The sequence below is a fragment of the Centroberyx affinis genome, unplaced genomic scaffold, assembly GCF_046629955.1.
Source record: "Centroberyx affinis isolate AG114_WGS23_722 - 3 ecotype Tasmania unplaced genomic scaffold, CSIRO-AGI_Caff_v1 ptg000826l_1, whole genome shotgun sequence".
In the NCBI taxonomy this organism is placed as follows: Eukaryota; Metazoa; Chordata; class Actinopteri; order Beryciformes; family Berycidae; genus Centroberyx; species Centroberyx affinis.
In genome coordinates this window covers 33,986-54,090 of record NW_027279425.1, presented here as the reverse complement: position 1 = coordinate 54,090, position 20,105 = coordinate 33,986, and the positions used below count along the sequence as shown (strand labels likewise).

Below are 20,105 nucleotides of genomic sequence, written 5' to 3'. Positions count from 1 at the left end.
ATATTCCTATACACACTCATAGTCTGTCTGTGGCACTCAATAATTTACCTTATCTTTATGGTATTTTCTATCTTCTATGTTATCACAATAATTTTCCTCTAATATTCCTATGTAGACAGTGTGTGTCTGTAGTACTAAATAGTGATTTTATGATGACTTTATTGTACTTTATGACATTGTTTATTATCTCAGACTTACAGTTTTGTTGTAAAATGTGTAGTTTTTTAATTAAACAATGTATTGGAGGATCACTGTAGTTCTTTACAAGACAGTGTTTTTCTTTGAAAAGAGTTAATAAGTATGTTTCTCAGCTGCCTGGCTAGTCAATGATTCTGTGTTATATGCAGCCTGCAAAAAAAATATTTAGCCAGTTAGTTAAACATACTGCTGTATGTTGTGTCAGTTGTCTTATGCCAAAACTTGGGCTCACATCAAATCCTTCTTTCCTATTATTTACCTGATTATCAATGCAGTGGTTTACTGGTCTGATAATGTAGAACGTTTTGTTCCTGTCTGTCCCTCAGAAGACTATAGGTCACGTTTGGATGAATGCGATGTTCTTTTGTATATCTTTCTCTGATGCTTCTAGCATACAAAGCTGCGTCACGTCATTTGCTGTTATCAGGAAAAATGAGGAATGAGAAAAAATGGGAGCATAACTAAGGATGAGATATTGCAAACTAGCACTATGACAGTGTGTGTGTGTGTGTGTGTGTGTGTGTCAGTGTGTCAGTGTGTGGGAGATAAGTTTCATTCTCTGACAAGACTGAGGTTTTAGAAATAATTTACTAATTTACTACTAACTAATTTACTAGAAGCAAATGCATTCATGGTATATTAAGGTGCTTTGATTAAAAATGTCACCCAAATGTTATGTTATGTTATGTTATGTTATGAAGGATATTGACTTGGGTATAACGCTTAGTGTCAAGATCCCCTTCTTCATTCTCACTTAGAGCGTTCTCTTTCAGTTCAAATGGAAGTTATGTAAGACAGACAGGAAGTGGTTGTGTAAACAGTCTTCAAGAGACAAGTGAAGCTGTGCAGGGGATTTACAGAGGAGAGGACAGTCAGGTTGTTTGTGTTTATGTTTCATGTAATACAATACAGTCCACCTGTTGTGAAATACCAGTATTAGTTGAATGTTTCTTCATCTTCTCTATACTGGCATGTTTGGCCAGCAGGTTTGAGGCTGGGCTAACTGGAGTGTTGCCAGATCCTCACCCAGTGTGAGGTTGGGGCTTAGGCTTACTGAAGTCAATCAAAGACTAAATGTACTGGGGAAATGTGCTGCAATATGCATGCTTCCCATGCAGACAGAAGGAGAGGGGATACAAGAAACAGATTTCCTCTGCTTGGGACCATCTGCACGATGCAGATGTTGTATCTTGGCGACAGGGTGGCTTAGTTAGTGGTTAGTTTTGAAATGTTTCAAAACGAGGACCTGGGTCCTGCTGTCCTGCTGAGCTGTCCTTGAGCAAAACACTGAATCCCAGCTCCAGGGGTGTTGCTCTGTAGCTGACCTTGACCTGGCTGGAGAGGGGCAAGAAAGATAATTGCCTTGTGTAGATCAATAATGTTTATGATTATTATTGGTGTTGATGTTATTCTTCTTATTGTTGTTGTTGTTATTGTTGTTGTTGTTGTTGTTGTCCTTCTTCTTCTTCTTCTTCTTCTTCTTCTTCTTCTTCTTCTTATTATTATTATTATTATTATTATTATTATTATTGTTAGTAGTAGTAGTAGTAGTAGTGCTAGTAGTAGTAGTGGTAGGCTAGTAGTTGTAGTAGTAGAAGTAGGCCTAGTAGTAGTATACCCCTTTATTCTACCATTCGTTTCCAGCAGCCTGGCTGTTTCCTGTGTGCTCACAGCGCCCTCTGGTGTCTGAAAGCAGAGCGCGCCAGGTGTGCTTCCACCGGATTGGCTGAGCGGTTGTCAGGACTGTTTACAGGAAATATGGCTTCCCTGTCTGTTGGAGAGCTTCAAGAAATGGAAGGTGAGTAAATAAATAAAGATGCAGCCGTTTCATGATTTTATCAGTTGGTTGAACCGACATTTATCTAGACAAACATCTCTATATCCATTTGAGCACATCAGGTGATCAAATCAACATTATTATTCCTAGTTGCTGGCCAGTGCTTCATCCTTGGCTTGCTAGCTAATATGCTAACAACAAACTAGCTAGCGTGAACGTTATACAGTTAACGTTAGCTAACGCTATCCCACATTGTCTTGCTAATGGTAGTTATTTCAGTTTTCCTATCTATTTTGCTTAGTCCAATGGTCGGAAATTGATTTTCTGTTTTACATGCCATGTCCGTCCATATTATGTGTTTTCCGTTTTAAGTAACGGTATCTACAGGGTAACTCAGGTCTGGCCAGCTACCTAGCTAACGCTAACATGGTTAGCCTTGTTTAGCTTGTACGTTAGCTAACGTCGTTATCAAGCTAGCAAGCTATCTCTGACATGATGAAGAGGGGTTGCCCTGATCCCATTCACAGCGAGTCACAGCTTGATTCAGGGCTCATTGCTAGATATATTTTGTTGTATTCCTAGTTGTGTAGACATGACTCTTGCAGTAGGATCGTGGTTGCAGAGACATGACCGCCGGCAAGCCATCGTTAGTTTAACCTGGTAACCCTCCAGCAGAGGATGACTGCCGCACATGGCTGCCCTGACTCTTCCACGGGTTAGCTGGGGCTAGGCCTAGCCTTGGCATCCTACTGACTAGAATCTGACATGCACAGAAGTTGATTTCTGAATGTGTCACTGAGACATGTATATGTATGTTTATATATAATGAAATTAAGCATCCCTTCCCATTGTCTGCTGCCTGTAGTGGACCGGAGGGGTGAGTCTGAGGAGTCTGGTGATGATGAGACCCGGAGGAAGAGTATCAATGGCGAGGTGGACCCCAATCAGCCCGCTACCACAAGTAAATCATCACAACTCCTCTCCCTCCATAATCAGTCAGGCACATAGTGGCATTCAGGTTGTCATCTGTAAAAAGACTTTTACATCAATAACAATCAGACATGCAAAACATAGTGGTTAGCCTATCCATGACAGTGTTGCATAACCATCACTGGTCTTTTCAGGCAAAAATATTTAGGCAGGTGCCACTGATGTTGTTTTAAAACACTTAGCCTCTCTGTGTCTACATGATCTATATGATTATCCTACCTTGATGTAATAGCAGAATTAGTTGATCTAATTTATTCCTACTCACCTTTTAGGTAAAGAAGAGTCTCCTGTTGATATGGACACCATAACCCTGGACCCAGAGGAAGAGGTGAGAAGACACCGTTGGTGTTTGCCTCCACCCACAATCACAAAGCTTGCTTGACCCATGTTTTGTGAGTCTGGAAGCAGTAAATTATACACATTAACATGTCAACTTAAACTGCCTCTTATGTTTCTAGGATGTTGATCTTGTTCACTGTCGTATTGGAAAGATTGAAGGATTGGAGGTGCTTCTGAAGGCTAAAGTAAGTAACTGGTTATAACCTATTTTGTGCCCTGTAACTGCCACTCTGTCTTCCTCTGTCAGTGTCTGATGCAGTAATGGTAGCCATGTTGTATGCAGGGTCTGGGATTACTCCTTAGTTTGTGACCTGACAGGAAAAACTAATTAGAATTTGGGTTTCTTTCAACCATGTTTTTTTTTCTTAGTTAATCATATCTGAAGAACGAAGGTGCTTGTTGTATGATAAAATAGAGCTGTTGATATCTGATTGTATCAATTGATTGTTTTCTTCTTATCTCTGTGTTTATGCAGACACTCTCCTTACGACAGAATCTCATCAAAAAGATAGAGAACCTTGACAGTCTGAGCTCACTGCGGGAAGTGGATCTCTATGACAATCAGATCCGCAAACTGGAGAACCTGCAGGGCCTCACAGAGTTGGAGTGAGTCCAAAGGAAACTATAGGCTTGCTGACTAAACTTACTCAACTTAAGCCCTATTTGGTCCAAATTCGTTTTCAGGACAGTGTGCGTAAAGTAGTTGTTAACATAGGACATCTGTAATGTTAATGGCCAGGTCAGACAGGAGAAGAGATCTCTGTAATCTCCAAAATTACAGAGATGGGAATGCCTGCTCCATTTACATGTTGTCATTGCATTAAAAATGTACCATGCGTCATAAGTAACTTCCACAATTGACGTTGATATGTTAAAAAAAATAACAATATAGTATGGGGGCAATGTAGGGCAACGTACAGGAGGAAAAAGGGGCCAGATTTTTACTGGCAGAGGCCCACGCAGTCTGTAAAAAAGACTAACATGGTCAGATGGTGATTCAGATGGTAAAATTACAAACATGCTCCACCAATGATCACATTACCCCCACCTCAATTCTATTTTTCTATGGCTGACATTTTAGGACATGGAGACCTCTTCTCAATTACATTTACCCTATTCAACATATTTGTTTGACTGATTAACAGGCAGCTGGACGTGTCCTTCAACATCCTGAGGAAGGTGGAGGGTCTGGAGCACTTGACTCGGCTGAAGAAACTCTTTCTGCTGCACAACAAAATAAGCTGCATTGCCAACCTGGAACACCTCACAGGCCTGGAGATGCTGGAGCTGGGCTCCAACCGCATCCGGGTGAGACAGAAAGGGCCAGTCGGCCAGTGAGACATTACCTGTTGAAACTTTGTGTAAATCAGATATTACACAAATTAAAACACTTTCATTGCAGCATTATGGAGTGAGAAAAATAAGAAATTAAAAGAAATTTCTGAAAGGGTAATTCAATCATTTTGATGTATGTCTGTGTGCGTCTGTCTCCATTTTGTTGTGTTCACAGGTAATAGAGAATTTGGATACACTCGCCTCTTTGCAAAGTTTGTTCCTTGGCACCAATAAGATAACTCAGCTTCAGCATCTAGAGGGTTTGCACAACCTGACTGTTTTAAGCATTCAGGTATTCTCACACAAATTCTCTTCAACATTTGTCGGAGTCGTAATAAGAAAAAATGAAAATTGTATATTTTGAGATATTACTTAATGATTTGAAATGGATGACTGAGTGTGTTTGTGTATTTATCTCCAGAGTAACCGCATCACTAAAATTGAGGGTCTGCAGAGCCTTGTCAGCCTGAGAGAGCTCTATCTGAGCCACAATGGCATTGAGGTCATTGAGGGCTTAGAGAACAATGTGAGTTATAGAAATACAACAGACCATTTCTGAAAGGGCTAGATGCCACACTGTCCATCAAGCACTTTGCTAGCAGTGCAAAACATATAACAACAAAGTTTGTCACTATATGCCAAAATGTTGTGTCAACACTGTTGTTTTCCCTTACAGAAAAAGCTCACGACTCTGGACATTGCAGCCAATCGAGTGAAGAAAATTGAAAACATCAGCCATCTGACAGAGCTACAGGAGTTCTGGGTATGGATATAAGTCAGATTTTGTGGACTGACATGGGGGTATTATTTGATGCACTTAAAATGTATCTGTAATATGCTGCCTTGTGATAGGTGTGCCTAAAATATGTGTCTGGGCTACATAAGACAAAACAAATTGCGTCCTCTCATTTCCGATGCAATCTCTCCCCTCCCCCTCTCTCCTCAGATGAACGATAACCAGATAGACAACTGGTCAGATCTCGATGAGTTGAAGAACGCCAAATCTCTGGAGACGGTCTATCTGGAGAGGAACCCGCTACAGAAGGACCCTCAGTACCGGCGAAAGATCATGCTGGCGCTGCCCAGCGTACGCCAGATCGATGCCACCTTCATCCGCTTCTGAGCCGCAGTCCCGCACTCCGTCTGCCAACGTCACAGTGTTCTCCCTTACCTTAGCACCCTGCCTGCCCTGCCCACGAAACGGACCTCATTCTGAAACACATTGGCCTCACAGACACTATGCCGACGCGCACACAATCATACTCGCTCATACACAAATATACACGCGTACATTCTGACATGAAATTCACCCATGGCTCACTCACTTAACACGCAAACATACGTGCACTTAAGTATGCACTCATACACAACTTGATCTATGCTATTGTGTGAAAGCTTATTAATTTATTAGGCTGGATATGAACTGTGAAAACAAGATATCAAAAAGTTGACTTTATCCTACTCCCATTACTTAATTTTTTCTTCCTGCCATTATTATTTTTTTGTTCTTGCATGTGGGATACAGTATGGGATAGAGGCTTCATCCTCACAACGCCCATCAGAATTCATCTTATTTATCACATTATTGTTGAAGTTGCACTGCAATCTTACTACTTGAGGGATTTTGTGAGTACTAATCCTTTGTTTTGACAGAATGAGACTGGTCTCATAAGTTACAAACCAGGTATCAGGATAAAGCAGAGTCGTGAACTCCTAAACTTCAAGATTATTTAAAGGGAAAATCCATTCTAAAACAGAATTTACACATGTTAATCCTTGGGATGTTGTATATTTTCACACTTGATCTCAACACACACTTTCCGCTTCAAAACGATGTACTGAACCAGGTACCAAACATTGTAGTCATAGAAATATCTCAAATGAAGCTTCAGATGCAATATAGATGCCCTACAGTTCATATCATTTTAAAGTAGCTCAGTAAGGTGGCACTTGCATACAGTGTTTCTTTTAAGGAAATTATATCCTTTACAGCATAAACTGACAAATAATTTTAATAAACCAGTATTTCATCTGTTCCTGATATGGGGCAAACTTTGCTGTCCAGCAGGTTTGACTATCTCATCAGCAGAGGTTTTACAGAATATAGCCAGGCCCATTTTCCGGTTGACAAAACTGACCACTACAGTGAAATAAAGCTCATGTGAATGTAAAATCATTTAATGTGTCCCTAAAGTTAGTCTCCATTTCATAGTCAGTGAAGCGGAGTTTTTTTTCTCTTGAAGACATCACCGATTAGAGCCTTGGTTCTCTGGTCTCTAACTTTAGGAAACAATTGTTCATGCTCACAAATACTAATTGGACTTCTGAGATCACAACAGTAATGTAATTTCTTTTTTTAAGGTGGATTTTCATATCAACAGGTGAACTGGTCTCATAGGCATTGCTAACTACGGTTATAAGAAACTTAATGATATAGGCTCGGACATCTTATGTCTTTTTTTTTTACACATTGTTTTTAAGCTGTGTTAAGGCTGTGGTACTACAGTGACATCTTCTGTAGTATTCTATAATTGGCCTTCACACTAATGTTGCTTAAATAGGAGTTTTTGGTGTGTACTTGTTGGCCATGTTTGCCATAGGATTTATTAATTCACCAAACACTGAGATGACCACATGGAAAAAAACTGACGTATCCATATGGTCTCTTGTATATAATGCTTGAGTGCACTTGATTTACTCCCTGTTACAATTAAAGAGATGCATCTTTTATACAAGACTCAATTTCTGCCTCAGGACTAAAAGGCCCAACATGGATACAATTTGGTAGCATCAAATCTCTGCTTTCCACAGAGTAGAATTCACTTGTAGTGTGTTGCATGGTTTCATGCAATGGTGGATTTAGACAAAAAGTGCTAAAATAAGCGTGTTCTTTTTTTATTGCAATATAAGACCCTGACCATTACCATCTCATCCCTTGCATCTGCACTTAATGGGCCTTCAAAACCATAAAGAAGTGGCCTGAGTACCTATTACTCAATTTGCTACTGGAGGCAAGAAAATAACAGTATAACATTTGAGCTCTTACCATTTGCTCCTTGTCACAGGCCCTGTTTTAAATCCAGAGGTTTATGGTAAAACGACCTAGACCATGACTCATCCGGAGAAGGTTTATGGCCCCAGGAATATCAGATTGTCTTTAAATTCGAACCCTCTGTTGGAACGAAGCTGATGTGACATTATCAACATGAATGTGATATTACATTACATGCAGCATGAACAAAAATGTATACAATGGGCCAGTCGGGTTGGAAGTGTTACTATGTGTACTCATAAATATACTTTTGACATTTTTTGCTATGACATAGGGAAGCCAGTGCCATCCCCCTCCCTACATAAAAGTGAAATCCAAAAACATGGGATGTTTTTTGTTTATGCCAGGCTGTACAACAGTTTTCCTCTTGTGAGATAATTAAGATGACCTTGATCTTGTTTGCTCTTCACTGAATGAGCAGTTGACTGCTAATAACTGTTGTTCTGGGGCTTCAGGTTTTGGACTTGGCTGACTGTTTTTGAACTGAATGTATTATACAAATAATAACAATAAAATCACACTACTTTAAATAGCAAGTTTATGCAATTTTTAGTTTTTAATATTAAAAGGGTTCTAAGTCATATTAGAATTGGAATGGATAGGGTGAACTACATATCCCACAATGCAACAAAGGTCTTTGGTGACGCAAAGGCCCTCGCGCCACGGAAAGGACGGCGAAACGCATGCGCAGCATTTGTGTTGTTGTTTGTGGCGGTAAGATGGCGGCGCTCGGAGATGCATCAGCTCCGGGGGTGAATGGGTTAATACAACAATTCACAGCAATAACAGGTAAAGAAAATATTTTATTTAGCCTTTGATCCATAAAGTCGGCATGGGTTACCCTAGAAAAATAGCTTCCTCGCTCAAGCACCTCGAATTTACTACGCAGGAAACAAAACGGGCATTAAGTCTTGCACTGCCCCCTGCCCTGTCAATGCTTTGCAGAGGGAAAAGAACAGCAGCCAGTAACGGCCGCTAAGAATGTGTGTAGCTAGCTGGTAAACTGTCAAGCAAAAGACTGAAAAAGGCTCATAAAACCACAAGGCTCAAATGTAACCTCTCACAGTCACTTTAAAAAAAATCTGATTGTGTTGTGGTGTTGATTACAGCGAGATAACGTTCGCCTGGGCTTGCTTGTCTTATCTTTTCGTATTGCTTGTTTGATTATGTGGAATGGACGTCGGGTGTGCAACATTTTCCTTCACCATCAGCTCGGCTTGTAGCTCCCCAGGCTCCGCCTTATGTTACGGGTTGAAACATCTTCAGTTTCATGCGGTGTGCTCTTACTCGAGAGCAGTGTTTCTGTCACCGCCATGTTAAAAGTTGTTTGATAGTTTAACCGCGTTAACACGGCGAACAGTGTTTCAATATTAAGTTGTTTAATGGAAGAGACGAGTCAGCTCGGGGCTGCTTGTGTAGAAGACTTGGAAAGTGAAACGGACATGCGCAGTGCACACGGGAAAGTCTGATCCTACCCTAACGTTACTGTACACTTTAACACTCAAGATTACACCACAAATAGAGTCTTTACATATATGCAAAAGCTTTTCAGATTGTTGACATTGTGCTGATGAATGATCTCTTGACTTTAATTGAATTATTACAATATATTACTGTGTATCTTTATGCATCAAACCAGAGTCTTAATATTGATGTTTTGTGTATAGTATGGCGTCAGTTGCATTGTCTGGCACATTTTAACTAAGTCAATAAATACATCACGTGAATGGTGTCAGTTGTCACACAGGCATAACTATCTATTATGTATTACTATTTAATCCAAAATGTTTACCAAGATCTGTGTGTGTATCATTCTGCTAGGGGCCACAGAGAGTGTAGGAAAACATATGTTAGAAGCATGCAACAACAACCTAGAGATGGCAGTGACCATGTTCCTGGATGGAGGGGCAATAGCGGAAGAGCCCAGCACCAGCTCCAGTTCAACAGGGGCTTCAAGCAGCAGAGGTCCCCCTGCAGAGTAAGTTGATGTTTTACGTCACAGACTTGTGTAGGACAAGCATTTTGGTTTGGAAATTCTTTAGTTTTGTTTTTCTTTGGCATGTTTTCTCATCTTTTTAACTTTATTTTGGTTTATTTTGATTTTTTTTGTTTTTTTTACAGTAGATTCTTTTTAGACTATATATATGTTGCCTTATGTTTCAGTGAAGTACGAGCGCCCATTCCCCAGAAGCAGGACATATTGGTGGAACCAGAACCACTGTTTGGAGGTACTATATTGCATCTGACCTTACACTACCTCATATTATTGGATCTCAACACTAAATCATTGTTATTACTGAGAGTACTGACATTGATTACTTTCTGAACGTGACTTGTGATGTGTTTATTATACGCACAGTGCCAAAGCGACGAAGACCTGCTAGATCTATATTTGATGGCTTCCGGGATTTCCAAACAGAAACTAGTGAGTATTTTAAATCTCTCCAAGTTTTTTTTCCTGAGCTTAAAGAGGTTGATAAATAACGTGGTTGCTCAATGCAGTGATAATACAGTGTAATCACATCCAACGATGAAATCCCTGACTCTCTTTGTCTCACCCTTACTGTCATTGTATTCATACCATACCTTTACCTGCTGTAATGACTGTGGATGTATGTTGTTTCCTAGTTCGCCAGGAGCAGGAGCTGCGTAACGGTAGCACTGTGGATAAGAAACTGAGCACCCTGGCAGACCTTTTCCGTCCTCCCATTGAGCTCATGCACAAAGGCAGCTTTGAGACGGTAAGGAGTCACTCGCTGGACCCTGTACACCACACGTCTTTATTCACTTTGCATGGGTTCTGAACTTTCAGTGATATTTCCATGGTGACTATGTAGATCAGTTGGCAACCATGTGACACGGAAGGCCAGGAGTATGCAGGTTTTCATTCCAACCAAACACTAATTTCACTGATGAGTTCTTCCTCTCCGGTTGAAGGTGTGCTCATTTGTGAAATCAGCTGGTGTAGCGTTAGGAAATGAAACCTGCATACCCTTGTCCCTCCCTGGCATATGGTTGCCCACCACTGATACAGATGGTTATGTCTGTTCTCCATAAAGGCACACCTGTTCATTTCCTCAAATAAGTTGTTTGTCTGCCATCAGGCTGTATCTTCACAATAGATCTGCTTGTTCCTCCCATCAAGACTTGCCATGTTAATGATTTCCTCATTCTACAGTAATTGACTAGACCCAATTTGGTTGTTTCTGTTTATTCTCATTCTATATTTTCTCCCCTGTGCCTATAGGCAAAAGACTGTGGACAACTGGAGAACAAGTGGCTAATGATCAACATTCAGAATGTGCAGGACTTTGCCTGCCAGTGTCTGAACAGGGATGTGTGGAGTAACGATGCAGTAAGGACCATCATCAGAGAGCACTTCATATTCTGGCAGGTATGCAGTTTCTAAGCCTGGTTTCGTGCTTTATCTGTGATGCAGTTATGTTCCTTCCAAGCTGTGTGCCGGGTTTTCCTCAATTGTCCTGTGGCCCAAACGTATTGAGATGAAACTGATTTGACATGGTTTTCGATTCACTGAGAAAATGTTGTCATCACAAAAATGTCCACTCTCCAAGTCTCTTAAAGCTAGTCTTGACAGCATGCCACTGATTTTATGCACTCACATATTTTCTTTATTACAGGTATATCATGACAGTGAAGAGGGACAGAGATACATCCAGTTCTACAAGCTGAACAAGTTCCCGTACATTTCCATCCTCGACCCCCGTACAGGTGAGTGTTTATAGGGGGGACGCAGAAACAGCTGATGGGTCATGGATATTCAGACACGTTCAAACTGTCATGTTTAGTAGTTAATCAATACATTAACACAATTTAATGATCAGAAAGATTTGAGAATAGGAAACGAAAAGATTGAATACATAAATACTAGTAATTGACATTCATAGGTAGATTTTCAAAAGAACAGGAACCTTCCCTGACCTGTCTTCATCAATCTCTTTGGGAGCTGTTTTCAAAAGTATTCCTCATTTGCCACCATGACGTCGGTGTGTGAATTGCACCATGCCTCCGCTAATATTTGGTGCAGCTATTTTTAAAAGAAGGCAGCCTAACCTGCCTGTGTGCACACCAATTAGAAAACAAGGCAGTGCTATTATGTGAAAGAATTCAAAAGTTATAGCTCATCCTTGAACAACTGACTGTGGCAGAGCATTATTATTATTATTTTTTACACGTGATGGACTGAATACCCCAGTTCATTGTAGTTCAAGGTCCATGCATCTGAACACACCTGTTGAAATATTTCCATTTTCCGCTTTTCCTATCTTAAAAAAATCTTGTAGTTAGTTAAAATGTATGTTCTGTTTTACTTCAAAAAACGGTTTGTGTACATATAAACCCTAGAGTTGTGTTGTACTGTTCCCCTCATAACTTGTCCCCTTTAGGTCAAAAAATGGTGGAGTGGAACCAGCTGGATGTGGCATCGTTCCTGGAGCAGGCGACTGGCTTCCTGGCAGAGCACGGACAGCTAGATGGGCCATCCTGCCATGCACCCCCTGCCAAACGAGCTCGTTCTGTGAGTCTCTCATCTCATGTGGCTGCTCTAATTCTCAGTCTCTTTCTCTCCTCTCTCTCTGTAACTCTTTGCTTGCTGCTTGTTTATTCTTCACTAAAATAAAGTTTGGGGAGTTTCTTCTCTCACAGTTATTTGTCTGTTGATTCACTTTTTTCCTTTTCTTTATGTGAATTCATCCAGCTCTTTGGTTTGTTTTCAACACCTGCACACTCTGCTTTCTGGTCCAGGAGAGTCTGATTGATGCCAGTGAGGACAGTCAGCTGGAGGCAGCCATTCGAGCGTCCCTACAGGAGACCCACTACGAGTCCTCCAACGTCCCAGAAGCCCCCGATTCCCCCCGATCGGACGACGACTCGGATGCAGAGCCTTTCTCCGACAGCGAGGGCCTCATTTCTGTCGACGGCTCAGACAACGAAACGCCAGAACCCCAGGAAGAGAAAAGTTCTGCCAGCAAACACACGCCTGCTCCTCCTGCCGCTGCAGCCTCCCAGCCTCTTTGTCCGGACAGCCCCGTTTCTTCTTCTTGCCACAGAAAGTCCTCGTACAAAGAAAACAACCACAGCCACAGGAAAGAGGAGAGCAAAAAGAACCACCTGGAACCCCCAGCTGCTGCGATTCGTCATTCTCAGCCTGACGCAGACTCTGGAGGGAACCACTGTACCACAACAGCCCAAAGCGCTGGGCCTTCCAAGACCAGCACCTCCAAACCCTGTGACTCGGACTGCCTTGATGACAATGGTATGACAATGTGCAACTCAATGTGCAAACTGTATGAGTGTGTGCATGTATGTCCATGTGTGTCAATGCACATTCTTTATATGTTTAATTTGTCTGAATATGAGAATGCATCTAGCTAGGGCTTGGCACTAAGTTCATATTATCGTTTATCATCTTTCAGTAGAATCATATCGTGATGAAAAATAGCGATATCAAGTTATCCTGATACACAATTTTGTTGTCTAAATTCATATTAAAAAGTAAATACTAATTAAAATCTCATAAAATGGGATCTAAAACTAATGAAGGAATTTTATCATACTTTATATTACCATGCAATTCAATGCAATTTTTACATACCAATATCGCTTTATATTGTGATATTGATTTTGTCCATATCAAGCCCTACATCTAGCCTATGCTTACACAATTTTAACCTGTCAGTAATTTTTGGTATCACAAACTCAACTGATTTTGACAAAACTTGGGAATGATGCTATCTACTAGCGGCTATCTTGGAGCTGAGTTAGCTTAGCATCATGCTTGAAAAGCAGAAATAATGATGAACTTTTGTTTTTGTGTATGATTTCTTGGGTCAGGGGGTTGTTGTTGACTTAGCTACTAGCATGCTAGTATCTATCAAATCATTACACAAGCAAGTGTGTCATCTGTTCCTTCCTCACAACTGACTTGTCTTAAATTGGATGATGTGATACTGCCATGATTCGAGTCCGCCATGTTGGATTTTGTTTCAAACCCTCTGCACGAAAGCAAAGGAGTGAAATTACTTTACAACCAGAAATTGTTTTTTATTCAGCCTTTGCTTGGTTTTCAATGGAGGTGAATGAGGGGCGAAGCAAATATTCGTGCACTTTGGTGCATAGTGTGACCAGGGGCACGTAAAATCTGAAAATGGCGTGCACCATTTTGCTACGGTTTCCGGGTTGAACGTCATGTTTCCTCGAAACAGTGTGCAACGGGCTTTGAGGTACGTTGTCTCTCGTTTGGTGGGTGTGTCAGAGGTGTTCAGCAGCGACGTGTATATAAACCCCGCCGTATTAAAAAGGCAGTGCGCACAATGGAACAACTCCAATAATAAGAGCACAAGCATATAGATCTGGAGCTTATTAAAGTCTGTCTAAATATCATTTAGTAATAGCAATGTCTTCTGGTGCATTTCCTTTCCTTAGGAAGGTGTGCTAGGAATTATGATTAATGTAACAAATAAATATACTGTAGGCTATATTTAAATGACATGGGCCTACCCACTGTTAAGAGTGGTCGGCAATGTGATTTTAAGACATATTTGTATCTTTTGCTATTGTATGTACCATTGTGGAGTGACACTTTCATAAACTTTTCTACTCCACTCTACTCCTCTAAATATATAATGGTAAATATTACAATATCATATCACAACAACAGTGATCAGCAATAATGATAGTCCTAATACTCATAATAAAATAATTAGCTCATATAGATCGTAACACAGTCTCGAAGGTAAGAAGTGGATTATCCTTCACCTGAAATGTTTGCCTTGTCACCCTGAAATGCAGATGAGGCAAATGCTGGATCACTATAATTAGGAAGCACAGTTTCCACAAACCCCTTCACTCGATTTGGATGTTCTCTGCTATTCTGGACGGCAAGGGCAGTGACTGTAACATTGAGCGTATTTTGTAGTATTAAACACGTATTTAAACCGATTTAATCAGGCTCCGAAAATTCTTCGAAAAGAATGCAAAGAATGGCCTTCTCAGCTGCCATAGTTGCAACGCTTGCGTAACACAACAGGGTTTTCAATGCACCACCGTTTCCGTTTAAATAAACGTTTTGCTACGTTTTGTCGGGGCTGAACGCAGGGCAGACCTTCACTCCATTTTCAAAATGACACTAATTAGCCCAAGGAAGACGCAGCATTGTTTGTTCACATGCCATGCACAACATTTAAGGCACCACTGATCTAATTTTGACGGGTTACAATTATCAGTCAAAACTAGGTGACATATTTGTTACCGATTGGCCCAGAGGAGGACTGCATCATATGTAGGAGATGTTAATGTTTAACATTTCCGTTTTCCATTTTGATTTTTCCCAAGGTCCCAAAGCCAGGTTGATGCTTCGATACCCAGATGGACAGAGAGAGCAAATTTCTCTGTCGTCCAAAGCCAAACTTATGGTGAGAACACGGCACATTTACTGCATATCAGTTAAAATGAAAGCAAGGGCTTCCTCTCTATGCCCAGTGATTATTGCATATTGTGGCTTGAATACTGATTGCTTCTTAAAACGTCTCTCATCTGTTCCTCTCTCCCTTCAAGGCGCTGGTAAGACACGTCCAGTCCAAGGGTTACCCTAACGAACGCTTCGAGCTTGTCACCAACTTCCCCAGACGGAAGCTCGCCCACTTGGACTATGACATCACACTGCAGGAGGCGGGGCTTTGTCCACAGGAGACTGTATTTGTGCAGGAGAGGAACTAGCCCCCCCCCTACCCCTTTGCCTGCCTGTATCTCTCTGGTAGACCTCGCCCCTTCACCAATGACCTGGGATGGTGTTACTGGCCTTGACCTTCTGTTCTCCTGGAATTAGGCCCCCTATTGCCAAGACATCTGTTAGTGGATGGACGGCTTTTCCCACCATTCTACTAGTCTGAATACCGATGTTTCTACTGACAGCCTAATCCCTTTGTAGTGCTCAACATTTGGCCAGTAAGGTGTTATGGATGCCAGCACTCTTTAATTTTTCTATTATGTGATATATTCTATTCTGATTTAGGTTTCATTTTGTTCTGATACACTGAGGCACATCAGGATAGAATATATTTGATATAGCTTATATAAAAATGAAAATCCCAAAATAATGGATCACTGATTGATGAGGCACTGGGGACTTGTAAAAACAAACTTTTACCTCCCATAAAGGATTTTCAAATGTCAGAATTTATTTTCTAGCTCTTGTTGTTATTATTTTCTGTACCTGGGGACAGGTAAGGGAAGGCTCATTCTTTTTTTTTCTTTTTTTTTTACCTGAGCACCTACTTGTCCCAAATGTGGTCTCTCACTTGGTTATTGGTTGAACCATTATTGTAATTATTTGGGAGGGTAGGGGTATTAAGACAAAAGGTCTACAAATTACAAATCAAGTAAATGTGTCTAATGTCCCTGAGACACTTGTGTAGATCTGAGAGGATTGGGTAGATCTGCACATTTTTACTCAAGTTTCTATTGGTTAATTAGAGACTAGTAGATCGGTTTTCAGATTTTGACTTGACTTTTGATACAGAAGTGAATGAATGAGGGGCGGTTCATCTCATCAATCGGACCTACACTGTACAGGGATGGTGTAGAGAGACTGATATTTAGTTGTAGTCGTTCTGTTTCCTTTCTTTTTTATATGCTGCCAAGAAAATATGCTGATGCTGAAATATAACCACCAAAACCAAGGGGATTTTTGCTTGGTCTTCTGTTACATGCTTTGCACATTGGTCGGTCTGTGGAATGTAACCTCAGAGCCATGATGATGCCATGGGATAAAGGTCATAGGTAGAAACCCAAATCAATTTACAAATAAGCTCTGACATGCGTTGCAAGCTATTCAAATACATGTTCAAATGTAATCAATTGGGATTTATCTAAATTTTCTGTTCTAAATTTTTGCCCACAGTCAAGACTTGCCCGTGGTTCGTCTGCAACCAAATCACAGAGGTGATGATGTTGAATATAAGAAGGGGTATAATTCCTGTTATCTACACAAATTATTAAACACATGCTTTTTGTTGATTGTAGATTTTAGGGAATATGTGCCTGAATCTTGCCCCTTGTGACCGTTCTCCTTGGTAAATGTGGACAAATTACAGACCACATCTTCTCACTTGTGTTCTGCTTAAATATTAATTTTAAATTTTTTATAAACTTTAGCCCACAGAAGTTTGATTTTCCTGTATGCCCTAAAAGAGTTAAAAGTTTCCTGTATGTCCTAAACGTCTATATACTGTAAGTCGGCATTGCTGTCTCTCATAGCCAGAAAAAAGTGAAGTGCTTGTCTGGCCTGCAAATCAGCAGTCATATAAATCTACAATTAGAAACTAGACTGGAAAACAGGAAAATGTGCTGATGGTATTGAGGATACCTGGGGATGAGGGTACAACTTGTAGTTCAGAATGCACTCCTGGCACCATAATCATTTTAATATTATTTTGGATGTCAAAGCCAAATTTTAGGATCAACAAAGTCAGTCTTGCATATATTGTCACTGTACATTACTCTGACTTCATAGGTCAGATTTGGTTTCCTACTTTAGGAAAGAGTTGTTGATTTCACAATTGCTAATTTGGCTGTTGCAGGTCATGGGTACATTCATTTTTATATTCCCCTTTGGATGAGGTCGCCAACAGTTAATACCCCTTCACGTTATCTCTATAGGGCAATGGTCAGAGTTGAAAGAGAGGGATTTGCACCTGATCAAACAGATGAGGCCGTTGACTGTACTTCACTCTCCTAGCTGTGTGTATATTACGGGAAGGGCATTCCTCAACCTCTTATATTGTGTAATGGACAAAAGCTGTGTGGGAGGAAATTTGCTGACAAAAGGCACTGCTGAGTGAAGGAGGAATACCAAAGCCCAGCTGAAGATACAGTAGATAGATGCATACATACAGTACAAATATACTTTATCAGTGTGAGAGTGAAATTCAATTGTCACACCAGCAACTCACATTGGAGACAATACACAGCTTAAAAATGCTATAATTAGGCTGGTAAAAAATCAAAATGTTATGTTTGCCACCTGTCCCCCACATGCAATTCAACATTTGGCAAAGAAGGCAATAAACAATAGACAGTGTAGATCTAGGTATTCTTTGCAAGATGGTATCTGGAATTTAAATTGTGAGCACATATATCAAAGGTCAAAATATCCACATCTTTTAACTCCAATTTTGGTGATTTTCATGTTTCACTTAAATTGAAGGATCAAATGCTCCTCTATGGGTTGAGACAATTCTCTGACCTCTTGGGCTTATGAAACCCTTTCAAAACCCACTGGATAATGTCAAAATGCATTGTCATCAATCTAAGAACAAGGCTGTTTTTCTTGGTTGCTGAAAAGTTGACATTTTGTGGTTTTGGTGGTTTTCACCTGACAGCAACAACATGCATTAATTTCACAGTAAACCTAAAGATATACTGTATATAACAGTGCTGAATAACTAATAAGGTAACCAGGACAGCTGCCTTCAGACCTGGCTTGTTTGAGGGTCTTCTGTTGCATAAGAAGGGTGTTGACCCCATTCACCTATGCACCTTTCAGCTTATTCTCAGAATGCAGTCAATGGAAGTTAATGTATGATCAATGACCTGTCTGGGAGCTGAGCAGCACTGAGAGTTTAACATATGGCCTAGAAGCTGGTTTGTAGACAGAAGGTTGGCAGTTTGAATCCCTGGACTTGCTGGTAAAATCTGGATGGGATTTCTCCCTTCCTATACAACAAGGCACTTGTCCCCAAAGTGCTCTTGTGGGTCTGAGTAGTGGCCGAAAGATGTCCAGGGCAGCATACAGGGGTAAATGTGTGTAACTGTGTGAATGAAGATGGGATCATTATGCAGTCAAATATGCAGACACATGCAGATAAAATGAGTCAAAGGCTAAAGAATAGAAATGCTCCAGTCACAATGAATAACATATAGTCACAATAGAAGCAGCTCAGATCAGGGATGTCCCATCAACCAAAGTGGAATCTGATTACCAAATGCTCTTCCTACAGTACAGACGTGATAATCCAACGCCTCCAAAATCATCTCCCCACCTTTGTATATTCAAGGAAGCTACCAAGGTACTAGTCCATTTTGGAAGAATTAAAAATTTACTTGCCCCTATCATGGAGAGATTTAAATTGATTTCCCGATCCCTTTGACGTTGGGTGGTGAGTTCCAGTAATGCTCTCTCTCTGTTTCTCTTTCCACACACAAGCAAAAAGCCAGACAAGGTTTTATCTGGAAACCATCTCTGTTTTCAACGAGAATGATCAAGAGAGGACCAGTGTCAGCTGAGGGTATCAAGATGAATCACCACTGACTGAGATGAGCTGACTGATGTCATACTAAACATTTACCTCTCAGTGAAGTTCAGAGTACATATTACAGTACATACTATTTACCTTGGCAACACTTGATAAATGCTTAAAATACGTTCTAAAAAAACTTTTCTTTGATGCAATGGCACATTTACAAGTAATCTGTACTATGTTTTACATATACCTGTAGCAATATTGACTGCAACAAGAGATGCAACAAAGGCCAACCATGAAAAGAAATATTAGAAAACATTTTTCAAGCACTTCAGGTTATGCCCCCTGCCCCTTATCCTCCTGCTCTGGATGTTTCAGGTGAATAATCATTGATGATAAGCTTATCTAGTCTTATTTAGTGTTGTCAGGATGGCCTAGTGGACTACTATCACCTGACCCCCTCAACATACAGGCGATGTAGAGCAGTCAGAGTCATGGGGGCATTTCAGGAAGCAGGATTACAGTTATTCAGATAACATGAAAGTATCATGAAACTACTGAATGACATTCCTTAATATTCAAGATTAGCATTACAGATGCAAATCCAAAACAGTAATTTTATTATTATATAGCTCCTCTTACACAGATTTTTTATATTCTCTAGAATACCCCTTGTTTTTAGCAGTAAAACAAACAAAACTCAATTTTAAATTCATACAAGCAGTGTTTTAGTCTGGTGCTTATGGTAGAAATCCTCCTCATATGAATAGTAAGAGTGCTTATTTTGTTGTTCAATAATGCATGCAATGCATGTCAACTTGTGCAATGAGCAGGAAAGTAATGTAACAGGCTTTAGACCAGCTGTGTTATCAGGAGGTGTCATTACACTAACACAGCTGAGTCAAGTGTCAGCACAGATGGACAAAGATACAATAAAATGTATCTTGTTACAAATCACAAATATTCTGTCATCAAATGTATCCAAATATTTTGATAATTATTGTCAGCAGTAAATGTGTTTCATTAAAGCACATCTATTCTATATTATTAAAATAATACTTCAAAATGGTGATAGACATAAGTTCAGACACTAAATCTAATTAAATAGACACAACTGAGAAGGCATGAGGCTAAGTAAAGTGTGAAACGTCTT

The 20,105-nt window shown here is 40.3% G+C and overlaps 2 protein-coding genes across 2 annotated transcripts; both read left to right on the top strand.

Moving 5' to 3' along the window:
- Nucleotides 1-1,032: 1,032 nt before the first annotated feature.
- Nucleotides 1,033-8,206, top strand: ppp1r7 (protein phosphatase 1, regulatory (inhibitor) subunit 7). Its single transcript, XM_071520785.1, has 11 exons — nucleotides 1,033-1,074; nucleotides 1,843-1,996; nucleotides 2,841-2,936; nucleotides 3,238-3,293; nucleotides 3,424-3,489; nucleotides 3,780-3,910; nucleotides 4,450-4,612; nucleotides 4,815-4,931; nucleotides 5,061-5,165; nucleotides 5,316-5,402; nucleotides 5,586-8,206. The coding sequence occupies exons 2-11, from the start codon at nucleotides 1,957-1,959 to the stop codon at nucleotides 5,760-5,762; spliced, it is 1,038 nt and encodes a 345-aa protein (XP_071376886.1). The 5' UTR covers nucleotides 1,033-1,074; nucleotides 1,843-1,956; the 3' UTR covers nucleotides 5,763-8,206.
- A 168-nt stretch (nucleotides 8,207-8,374) lies between these two features.
- ubxn7 (UBX domain protein 7) lies at nucleotides 8,375-16,810 on the top strand. The gene is made up of 11 exons (XM_071520784.1): nucleotides 8,375-8,480; nucleotides 9,513-9,669; nucleotides 9,855-9,919; nucleotides 10,051-10,116; nucleotides 10,320-10,432; nucleotides 10,939-11,085; nucleotides 11,333-11,423; nucleotides 12,098-12,228; nucleotides 12,456-12,966; nucleotides 15,045-15,124; nucleotides 15,267-16,810. Exons 1-11 carry the CDS (start codon nucleotides 8,375-8,377, stop codon nucleotides 15,426-15,428), a joined length of 1,629 nt encoding a protein of 542 aa, XP_071376885.1. The 3' UTR covers nucleotides 15,429-16,810.
- Nucleotides 16,811-20,105: the final 3,295 nt, after the last annotated feature.

Bases quoted from the DNA above. Each gene is read 5' to 3' on its own strand.
- ppp1r7 (XM_071520785.1), top strand. From the start codon at position 1,957: ATGGCTTCCCTGTCTGTTGGAGAGCTTCAAGAAATGGAAG. The intron at 2,937-3,237 runs GTAAATCATCAC...CTCACCTTTTAG, and splicing joins CAATCAGCCCGCTACCACAA to GTAAAGAAGAGTCTCCTGTT. The intron at 4,932-5,060 runs GTATTCTCACAC...ATTTATCTCCAG, and splicing joins TGACTGTTTTAAGCATTCAG to AGTAACCGCATCACTAAAAT.
- ubxn7 (XM_071520784.1), top strand. From the start codon at position 8,375: ATGCGCAGCATTTGTGTTGTTGTTTGTGGCGGTAAGATGGCGGCGCTC. The intron at 9,920-10,050 runs GTACTATATTGC...TTATACGCACAG, and splicing joins ACCAGAACCACTGTTTGGAG to TGCCAAAGCGACGAAGACCT. The intron at 12,229-12,455 runs GTGAGTCTCTCA...TTTCTGGTCCAG, and splicing joins CTGCCAAACGAGCTCGTTCT to GAGAGTCTGATTGATGCCAG.